The 11,116-nt window shown below is 43.8% G+C and overlaps 1 protein-coding gene across 1 annotated transcript; it reads right to left on the minus strand.

Moving 5' to 3' along the window:
- Nucleotides 1–914: 914 nt before the first annotated feature.
- On the minus strand, nucleotides 915–10,679 carry NOA1 (nitric oxide associated 1). The gene is made up of 7 exons (XM_053371749.1): nucleotides 9,426–10,679; nucleotides 8,117–8,281; nucleotides 7,152–7,354; nucleotides 4,508–4,639; nucleotides 3,366–3,482; nucleotides 1,649–1,766; nucleotides 915–1,283 (listed from the first exon to the last, which is right to left on the minus strand). The coding sequence occupies exons 1-7, from the start codon at nucleotides 10,573–10,575 to the stop codon at nucleotides 1,045–1,047; spliced, it is 2,124 nt and encodes a 707-aa protein (XP_053227724.1). The 5' UTR covers nucleotides 10,576–10,679; the 3' UTR covers nucleotides 915–1,044.
- Between the last annotated feature and the right edge of the window lie 437 nt (nucleotides 10,680–11,116).

Here is an 11,116-nt window from a genome sequence, read left to right on the forward strand (position 1 = left end):
GCAAAGGCAGTTTTGCAGTAGCAAATTGCATCCCCTGTGCGTCAAAGTGGAGAGTAAGATCTGCCCCTTTCAAGTGTCCTCAACCATTTTTTTAGGGGGGAAAGTAATGGTACATGAAGCACCAGTCTCAGTAAATAAGGACGTTGATTTTTAAAATATTTTAATGCTATATCCCCCTTTATTTGCTGTTGTGCAGGCTTCATTTACTGAGTGATGCCTGGACTTCCTGGCCTCAAGACGTCACCGTTGACACAAGGGTCAGCAAGGCCAGAGTTACAGGCCCGAAGGCTTTACTCACAGTGCCCCTTTCCATGCATAACAGCAAGGTACCACTGCAACAGTTTATGGAGCTCAAACATGGACAGGGTTTTGAATCCTTTGAATGTACAGATGCCCTTGATTTTCTCTTATCTTGCCAAGTTTCATAAAGGAGCTAGTTCCTTAGGAACGGGAAAACTTGGAACAGGAGTTTAAGAGCTAATGTGAAAAGTGGACAACCACAGCTTCCATTCTTTCTCCTGCTTCGTTCATCTATCCATCCTCAAGGGCTCTTGCCCACACACATACTGCACTTCATCATTTCAGGAATGGAGAGCAACAGAGCCCTCCCACACTCTGCTTGCTGCCATCTTCCCTCTGGGAATACAAGATTCTGCTTGACCCTAGTCAGGGAGCCTTCCTCCTGGTGGGAGACCCAGCCTGCTCTGCTCATTCCATTTCTTTCACCATCAGAGAACAAAGAGATCTACAGGCAATTAGGTGCACATGAGATAGCTGGGAAGCCAAGCCCAGAGCTTGACACCTAGAGCCTTGTTTTGCAGTACTGCTATGCTCTGTTTGGGTCTCTACAAGTGGCAGGAAAATGTGTATTGGCCACAAAGAAGGGTGGGGATTCATATAAATGATACAACACGTTTAGAACTTCAAATCCTTATTTATTTTTTTACAAAACTTGTTTTACAACAATCAATCTGAAAAGAAAGGTATGTTCTGTGCAAATAGCACTGTGTCATCCTTGGGTAAATGACCTGTTGGGAGATTTCATTATCTACAGTTTCTTAGATTCCCCAGCCTTGTTTTCTTATTTACATCTCTCTTTAAGTTTGCCACAAGGGGAGGTGGTTTTTTAGTTTCATATGCTGCACTTCGTTGCAGACGACGTCCTTTGATGTGAACGATGTATGGCAACAGAGGTGGTTTACGTACTGTCAGTGCTGTTCCTTCAGGAGTATAGCATTTGAGATGTACTTTGTCATTCAGATGAGCTGTTACTGCAACCCAGCCTGTGTAGAAGAAATACCAGAACATGTATATAATCTAAACAAAATGAAATCGGATCGGAACATTGGATTTGCTGGTTGAACAACTCCTTGAATGAAGCAGGACTATGTCAAATATCATTTTTCAGTATTAAGACAATATATATATTTACTCTTTTTTTTTTAGGGCCTGTCCAAAAATCTTTATACTCAGTAAAATCCCAAGAACTTGATAAGAGATTGAGAAATTGGGAACATTCCTCCCCCCCCCCCCAAAGTCTACTACACTACACTAGCTCTCTGGTTATATTCATGATCAGGACAAAACAAGAAGTACCAGGGTACGTAGCTACCCTGCCCGACACAAGAAAAACATTTGCAGAAGTTACCAGCAGATGAAAGCTTTATATCAGCCACTGCCTCGGTACTGCCAATTCCTTCCAAAATCACATCCTGATGGACAAGTGGCGGGAATTCTTTCATTCGTTCTTCACCTCCCATAGGAACCTTATATTACAAGCCAGGGATTAAACAGTAAAAAAAATGAATAACTCTTCATTTACATAGTAATGTAATTAGCAAATTATAAAATAAGTAGCAGGTCAAGTCGGGGAGATAAAGCCCAAGGGTGGGGGCAAGTTAACCGAGAATAAAGTAGGCTGGCAGCCAACCAAGCAACAACAATTGTATTTTGGGATTTTATTTTCATTGTTTTTTAAACCACTTTGATTCGTGAGAAAACTGTTAAAAAGGAAAGAGAAGACAGGATTGAACAAGAAGAACAGATCAAACAGAACAAAGGTGTAGAAAGGAAATCAGTGGGGCTTACTTTTAAGTAGACATTTACAGAACTGCTCTGTTAGAAAAAGATAAGGAAAACGAAAATGGAGAAAGAAGTGAGATGTGGTTGAAACAGTGACAGAAAACCGCAAGCTGAATGGCAGAAAAGAGAAACAAGGAGTTGAAGATAAAAAGCCACTGCAATACGCCAGATATAAAATAAGACTGATAATCCAAGCAGGACCTGTCAAGTATTGGAGGAAAGGGTTGCTTTAAGAGACTTTTCAGGTTTAGGGGTGCATTCTCTCACGGACAAGCTTCTGTGGCACACATGCCAATGGTGGGATTATAAATCCTGAAGGACAGCATTTGGCCCCCAAACCAGAGGTTCCTCACTCTTGATTTAAAGTGGTGTCTTGTCAAAATGGGGACATTGCCTGGACTCTGATCCTCAGTGCACTTTAAAGTGTTGATCACAACACAATTTTTTAAAGTAAAAAACCACAATGCGTGGTCACACATAAGCCTCAATTTCTATGGATATTCTGGAATGAAATGATGTGTTCAACTCCATGCAACTGCAGGATTCAGTAGACTTAAAACGACATCGGATGGATTCACTCATTCTATTTAATAATCTTATTATCCCGGTGGGGTCCTCCCCAGTTCCAATATTGTCTCTTCCCTTAGGAATCGTGGACTAATCTTACTGACTACTGTAAACTAAGATGTGTGAAATGCACTTTCTCTTGATTGCAATCAAGCTTCTGTTTGAACTCTTCAAGATGTCTGATGGTGCTTATAAGATTCAGGGTGAACAAAAGGAAGTAACTTCACACAGCTTTGGCTATATTCCAGTTTCTTAGCACTACTTTAGGTATTTCCACCCCAAGTAAGGCCTAGATTGTAAAGCACCTTGTTAGAAATTTATATACATTAACAGCAATAAAATTAAAATCTAAGATATCTCCAGTTGCTGAGATAGCACATCTTGCAATGAGGCTGCTCTATAGTGTGGCTTTAACAGGGAATAATCTTTTTGCAGTAGTGCTCACAGAATGCTATTTAATTCTATTATCTTCTTTGCTGAGATTGGATAGAAGCAAAACAATGTGAGGTATTATTTCTTTCTTGCATAAAGTGGAAGACCACCAAGATACGGAGAACTCATCTGAGACAATGCAGTCATGGTGCTGGCTAAGAGCAGAACAAAGCCTGCCTTGTACTAGACCTAAGAGGCACAATAATGAATGGCTGTGGAAGGAGAGAGATCACAAGGCATTAGCCCTCATAGATTTTCCAATGGTAGAGACAGTACTGGCTTACCTTCAGTAATGTTTGACCTGCATGTTTTTGATAGACAGCATCTGCTTTTTCTACTGTAGTGATGTGCACAGGCAACAAATTAGAGGCCACAACAGAAAACCAGCAGGACTGGTCTCCCTAAAGAGTAATAAAGCTGAAAATGAATTGTCTGAAATAAATTCTATTAAGTTTAAAAGACCAGTTTCATCAATAAGCTTAAAGCCATCTTTGCTAACAAGAATTCTCCATTCTCTATAGTTGACTGTGATTTAGTGATAGAAGGCTGGACAGACCTGCATTCTTATAAACATTTCCAGATCCACAGTTACTAACAAGGGACTGGAGAAACAGGATTTTCAGTCTGATAATACTCTTTCTATAGTTATTCCACCCTTGCCTTTTAATTTAATATCCAAAGAAAAAACATAAAGCCCTTAATATAATGTTTCCAGTTTGGGAAGAGATATCTTAAGATTCAGCAAACAAGAAACACAATGTATTTAATGAACAATTTAGCTTAGCTGTGTTATTTTGGCTTTCTTACAACATGATACTCCAAAACTCTGGAAACATGCACACATACACTTTTTCATACAAAACAGCTGCAGCTTGTTTTCCTTTTGCTCAGTGAAGATGCAGGCAACTTATTCTGTTTCAGACATACAGAGCTTGAAAATAATTGCTGAAGAACTGAACAACAGACATCACCTTATTGAATATTCATCCTCATAACTTTTCAATAACAGAGTAACAGTAAATCTTGAGGATATAAACAATGGAAAATCAATCCTTTTGTTAGCCCAGAGGTACGGTCAGAAACTGGATCTCTACCCAAAGGAAAACGTTTTTGGTGGTGGTGGTGGGGAGTGAAGAGAAGAATCAGAGAGAATACCAGAGGCAGATACTTGAATGGCCCTGAAGAAGGGAGTGGCTATATGACTTGAGGCATTTAGTAAGTAGCTCCCTATCAACCTCTGGTGGTGATGTCTATGAAGCACAAGTTATTTATCACTACTGAGGGAAGAGAAGGAAAAATGCTCATTCAAGTTGCCAGCTCTCAATCTGGAACATACCTCACACAGCCTATTCTACTACACTCTATATAACACACATTACAAATGAGAACTTTAAATCAAATTCAGAAGAGCCTCTGTCTCCTTTACCTGTAAATAATCTATGCGTCCCAAAGCACCTAGAAACAACGTCATCCCAGGCTTAAGCACAAAGGACCTTGGAACAATTGCACAGGTTGGCAAGACAAGCTTGACTTCTTTCTCCTTCAGCAAGTTTAAAACCTAAAACCAAAACAGAGTCTATTATATAGATGAAACACATTTTCATTTTTTATTTCTCTTACTTTGAGATTTATAGGACAGGTTAAAGTTATTTCATATGCAGTTGACAGGAAAAGTGGTTATATAAATCATGTTTCTCAGGCCATTGATAGCAAGACGGCACTTGTCATCTAAATGCTATTCAGGTGCAGGAATGCATAGCTACTTAAGGCAGAATTAATTAAAAACGTAATACACAATGGCCTTAATCCAAAGAAGCCATGTATATGCATGCTGCGGTGATGTAAAGTAAAGGTAAAGGTACCCCTGCCCGTACGGGCCAGTCTTGACAGACTCTGGGGTTGTGCGCCCATCTCACTCAAGAGGCCGGGGGCCAGCGCTGTCCGCAGACACTTCCGGGTCACGTGGCCAGCGTGACAAGCTGCATCTGGCGAGCCAGCGCAGCACACGGAACGCCGTTTACCTTCCCGCTAGAAAGTGGTCCTTATTTATCTACTTGCACCCGGGGGTGCTTTTGAACTGCTAGGTTGGCAGGCGCTGGGACCGAACAACGGGAGCTCACCCCGTCGCGGGGATTCGAACTGCCGACCTTCTGATCGGCAAGTCCTAGGCTCTGTGGTTTAACCCACAGCGCCACTCACTTCCCGCTGCGGTGATGTAGCTCTCTCTAAATACGCTACTGGTAGTTCAGTACGTTCAATAAACCTTTAGATTTCATTTATTGAACAGCAGCTTCCAAGAATACCTGGCCAATGGTTTAAACGGGTGGAGTGTCAGAAATAACGGGGGGAATGCTAAAATTCAGGCCAAGTCCCTGAATTTATGTGAAACAGCTCTTTGGATATCTACTTGCTCAATTTATTTCACTAGCTTGAGTAAATTCTGCAAAGGATCACCAGCAACATAATTTGCAGGTACCCCAGCTCTCCAGCCCATCTCCCTGCAATGCAGGAATCACATTAGTTGTACACACTAATTATCATCAAAGGACCTATCCAGCCAATTCAACTAGATGACTCCCATAATGTGTATTTCATCATCAGGGCAATTCAGCTGCCCTGTAAGGATCTCCCTTCACATGGGAGAATATGGGTAGCATAACAGAATTTGTACATTGGTTCATGATGCAACAGCAAATCATTGCGGCTCCACTTGACACACATTCCAAATTTAATCATACATGGGCAAAGTTATTGGAAACTGAAACAAAACCCATCCACTATACACATTCAACCAACTCCTGGCCCCCTCTGAATGAAGGCTTCAAAGCTGTCTGTGTAATCAACAGCTACTCCCAGCAAACTAGATCAAAGACAACAATTTATTTTATAGAGAGCATCAAACAAAAATCAATCATTCATTACCAGGTCTGACAGAGAGCTGTGGGAAGCTTTTGCTAAATTCTGTGGTATTCTTCTAAAGTTGCCCAGCTTTGAACCAAGCAGATGTGCTTTGTACTAAATAAGCAGTTCATTAAGTAGTCTTAATTAATTTTTTTTTTTACTCTATTATTTCAGACCTTCCCTCCACCCAAATTTTCTTGTGCCAGGTTGGTTTCCAAAGTGACTTCTGTTTTAGCTTTTCTGAGCTGTGTGCACACAGGGACACACATACACGAAGTCACTAATAAAGGATTGAGGTCCAGAGCTGCTTCTACCTTCATCCAGCTCTGGGTTTCTTTCATCCACTTTTTTTTAACCTTAGAAGAGTGAGTTATAGGATTAATTTTACAATGCAGGGGACTCCCCACTTATGAAGGGAGAGTCTAAGTGAAATCATATAAAGTGGGGAGCATTTTCTAAACACCCTTTAACCGCCCTCTCTGCCACTCTCTCTTCAATCCTTAACAAAAATACTCTATCCAAAAAGATCCACAACTAGCCTGGAAGCTCTGGGGCTGTCTGGAGGCTATGCGGGAAAGCAGCTGCTCCTGCTGTGCTACCCCATACACCAGATGTTAGGCAGGGTAGCAGAGCAGCCTCAACAAAGCCCCACTACACCTCAGGTCTCTTTGCGGTTTCCTCTGCCCTCACTGACATCCTCTTTGGACTCTGGGAAGGGTGTCCTTGCAAGTCACCAGGATTCTCCAGCTTTCTCCCACCATTGCCTAGTATGATTCTATTTATTTAATTATTTCCTGGCGCTGCACACAAGTAGAATGCGCATTAGTGGGGGGGGGGTGTGCCTGTAATCAAGGGAAGTCTCTCAGCCACTTAAAACTGGACATGAAATTCACTCAAATGTTTTTTTCTTTAAAAAAGACTTTTCAGAAAATGCTTCTGCAGTGCTTGAACAAGACCTCACACAATACAATAATGAAGTTCTACAGCAGTTCTGCTTCAGCTAACACAAAAGATTGTGCATGCTCCTGCTCAAGATTTTATTTATGTTTGATTTAGTGTCACTTTTTCACATAATGTTCTAGTGGAAGACACTTTTTGATCCAAGCCAATGCCTTTCCTCTTCTCAGTCCTATGTAACAAACTTCTTAAAAGTAGAAGCGTTAACTTACACAACCATCTTTAACAATCCCTGGAGTGTCATAAAACCAGCGAGCGTCTTTCACTTCATTGTATGTGAGTTCAAGTTTCTTAGCAGTTACAGGTGGAACAGAAGGTTCTTCCTCTATACCAAAAGACAATGCTTCAGCATCAAACTCAATTTCACAATTTTTCTTCAGCTTTTTTGGCATTTGAAATGTTCTCCCAATTCTTCCTACATCAAAAGAAAAAAAAACAAATTATATTGCTTTTCTTCAGTTAGTAGTTTTTGTCCCTTACAAACTTCTCATGATCCAGCTTTCTGGAGGCAGCAGCATCTTAACTGAGCTTCAACATATGGAGCTAAGGCCACTATTTCAGATTAAATTCTGGAATGATATGCGATATGAACTATGTATTTGACCACTGTACATAACCCCTTCTCTGCATCCCCTCTGCATTTACAATTTTTCAAAAGGTCATGGGATCATATAATTTGTATCCTGATTTTCTAGCACGTGCTTAATTATATTTATATGATTGTTTCATTTATTCAATTCTATAATTTTCTGGGAATACAATCAAAGCATTTATAACAAAAGAAAACATTTGTGGGCCACTCCGAGTATGACTGATGTTGGCTATCACCTTTAGAGTTAAGATCTCACTCTGAAAATACTTATTACAGTGTACAATCACCTTTTAGTCTGTCTGTCCTCTGGTGATTAAACTAAAGAACTGAGCCAGTCTTCTTACTGTATCCTCTTTTAAATTGTAAATTCTCTCTCTCACTTGACTAATCTGTCCTCTATTATGCTCAATGGGACCCAGGTAAGCATGTATAGAATTACAATCTTAGCCCTAGATATTATATAAATTAAAACAAGTACAGTTGGGGTGATAGGCAACATTAGTCATACTTAGGACTCATATACACTTACTCTTGTCCCATTGCTTTCCTCTGGGGAAAACTGCATAGTTCTCAGAAAGTACTCACCTATTAAGTACCCTTGCTTTTTGAGGATCGCAAGCTGCTTTTGCTCATCTTCACTGAGTTCTTCTTCCATTTTCTCTGCATCTGCCTTTAGTCTTGCTTCCCTCTGGAATATTCTGTAAGGTGTAGGATTAATAATTGGAAATTTCAGGAGATTCAAGGTCGTTCCTAGAAAAACAACAACAGAGGATTAAGATTTTAGGTAAGTATAAGCAATGCTAATATGGCCCCCAAACTATTATGGGACATAATATAGTAATAAGAAATGGAGAAAACTGATGGCAAAAACTTGTTCTGCCATTTCTTACATTTTGACAACCCATCTTCTCTAGAGCTTATATTTTTATGTTGTGAACCACCCTATGATCTTAGGGATCTTAGGATCTACAAGTGTAATAAATAATACTAGTAAATAACAGAACTGCCGTAATGGCTAAAAGGTTAAATCATGAGGCAAGAGGTTCCCAGTTCAAACCTCATGCCAATTCATGCCCTTATGAAGTGGCCTGGCTTTAGGCATATTACTGTATCTCAGACTCATTCCCCAATATGTGTGTGACATTGGCTTGCTACTATTTTATTTTTTAAAAAAATCTATACTGTTTCTCACATTAAGTCTTGTGGCAGTGTATCTCAATATTAAAATCAAAACATTAAAATACCGGAAGAAAATACAACTGAAAAACTAGGGAAGAATTTAGATGCTGAGATCAAGCACCAGCAAAGGCCTCAAAGCACAAATGTTTACCAAAGATGCCTAAGCATCATAAGACGGCATGCTCATGCAGTCTTGCTAATTCAAGGTTTGGCTTAAGAGTGTCAGGCAAATACAGATCTCAAGTGCTATATAAAAATGTTCAATGTTATCTAATTTGTTCATATCAGAGCCTCATAGCTCATGCACTCCAGTGCTTCAGTCTTCCTCCCGTCCACATGATAGTTGACTTATGTGTGACTGGTTTCAGAAGAGTAGCTGTGTTCCTCATTCTTGCTATAATATGAGTCTTATGGCAACTTTAGAAAAGCTCATAAAAAGTCTAGTGTGACACAATTTATTGTTAATATAAGAGTTTAGTACAGCTCATCAACAACCACTGATTTGCTGGTGTTTAAGGTATCACATGGCTGTGCAACAGGCATGGACAGCTCCCAGCCATATGTATGTTGGACAAGGAACAGGTATTGACTTTTTTATCATCTCCAGTATTTCTGGAAGAGCATCACAGCATTATATTACTCAACCATAAATGATGTTCTATGTGGGCTTCCTTAGGTTGGCCTAAATAAGTAAAAGCACTTCCTCTGACCTGACCTGGCCAAGGTGAGATTGTTGCCCTATTGATCACATCAGATGCTCTCGACTTGCAGTAATCCGAGTGCAGGAGGGCATTGAAGAGGGTAGACTTCCCAGTATTAGTGCCTCCCACCAGGTACACATCCCCGTTGAACTTCCAGGAGCGCTGCAACTTGGAGATCAGCTCTTCCACCCCATAGCCGGTCTTGGCACTGATGAGGTGCACATCAACCACACGCTGCTGTTTCTGCGGCGACGTCGGGCTGGGCTTTGCCAGGTCCACGAGACCAGCGCCAGCGCAGATCTCCAACAGGCGCTCTCGGAGACGGCTCAGGTACTGGGGCGAGTCGCCGGGCAACAGGTCCACCTTGTTCCCCAGTACGAAGAGGTGTGCCTGGCTGCCCACCAGCTCGGGCAAGTCGGTCGGGATGGAGTCGGGCAGGTCCAGCACATCCACCATGCAGAGCACCAGAGGCGGGCGGCCGTGGCGAGGAGGGCGGCGCAGGGCGGCGCTCACCACGCGGCGGTACTCCTCCCGGGGCATCTGCACCTGCAGCGCTTGCTGGTGATGCACCAGCATCCAGCAGCGCTGGCACACAGCTCCCTCCAGCGCCTGCTGCCGGAGGGTCGCCCCTTGCCCATCCTTCCCTTCCCCGTCCTCCTCCTCTTCTCCCAGCAGGCTCCGGTATTTCTCGCTGGGAAGGTACCCGGGCACCGTAGGGTCCCGGCAGTGCAGCTCCGCGCCGCAGCCCGAGCAGCTCACTCCGCTCGACGGCACGGACGGGTCCGGGTGGCCCTTGGGCCGGTGGGCCTCCCGGGGCGGCTTCGGACGGCGCGACAGAGGCGGCCGGCTTGCGTCGCCGCCGCTCCCGGGCTGGTCCGGCTCCGGCCTCCCCTCAGGCTCCGGCGAGTTTCCCGCCTTCGGCAGCCGCGGCTCTTCCTCAGGGACGTACTCGAGGAAGACGAACTGCTCTTCCTCCTCCTCCTCAGGCGGAGCAACCGCCGCCGCCGCCGCAGCTCCACAGCGCCTGAGGGGCTCCTCCGAGCTCCGGTAGGCGGGGAAGCCGCGGGTCCCGGCGCGCCGACGCAGCGCTCCTCCGCCGCCCCATGGAGGCCGCCGCCAAAGCTGAGGGAAAGCCAGCAGCGCGGCTCGCCTCAAGCCGTTCATCGCCCCTTCAGGGAAGGCCGGGGGGAGGCAAGCGGCGCGTGAGGGAAAAGGAAGCGAGCGCGCCGGCCAGAGCGGCTCCGGCTCGCGGTCCTCCAGGCGCCGCGCCCCCTGTCGGGGGAGAGTTGGCGTTTCAAATTGAGCGCGCGCCGTCGGAGGGGGGCGGGGGACCGCCCTCTTCCATATACAGTAATGTGGTTGGTTTTTTTTTTTTACCGCCCTTCATTCGAAGAGCTCACAGCCTATGCATTTATAAAACAAAAAGTTAAATAAAAAGGACCCTTTCTCTGAGATTCCTGCATTACGGGGGGGGTTGGACTAGATGACCTTTGGGATCCCTTCCAACTCTACAATTCTATGACTTGTAATTTATCTGAAAGGCCTATGGGGCCCTCTGCGCAGGCGCAAAACCTTGTCAGAGACCCTCTTAACTATATTGGGGAGGTGGGCGGAAGAGAGGGTGGGAGGGGCCAGTAAGATTGCGCGCGCAGGGCAGCGCGAGCGGAAGTGACGTTTTGGAGACCGAAAGGAAGTGGCCGCGCGC

The sequence above is a fragment of the Podarcis raffonei genome, chromosome 17, assembly GCF_027172205.1.
Source record: "Podarcis raffonei isolate rPodRaf1 chromosome 17, rPodRaf1.pri, whole genome shotgun sequence".
Classification (NCBI taxonomy): Eukaryota; Metazoa; Chordata; class Lepidosauria; order Squamata; family Lacertidae; genus Podarcis; species Podarcis raffonei.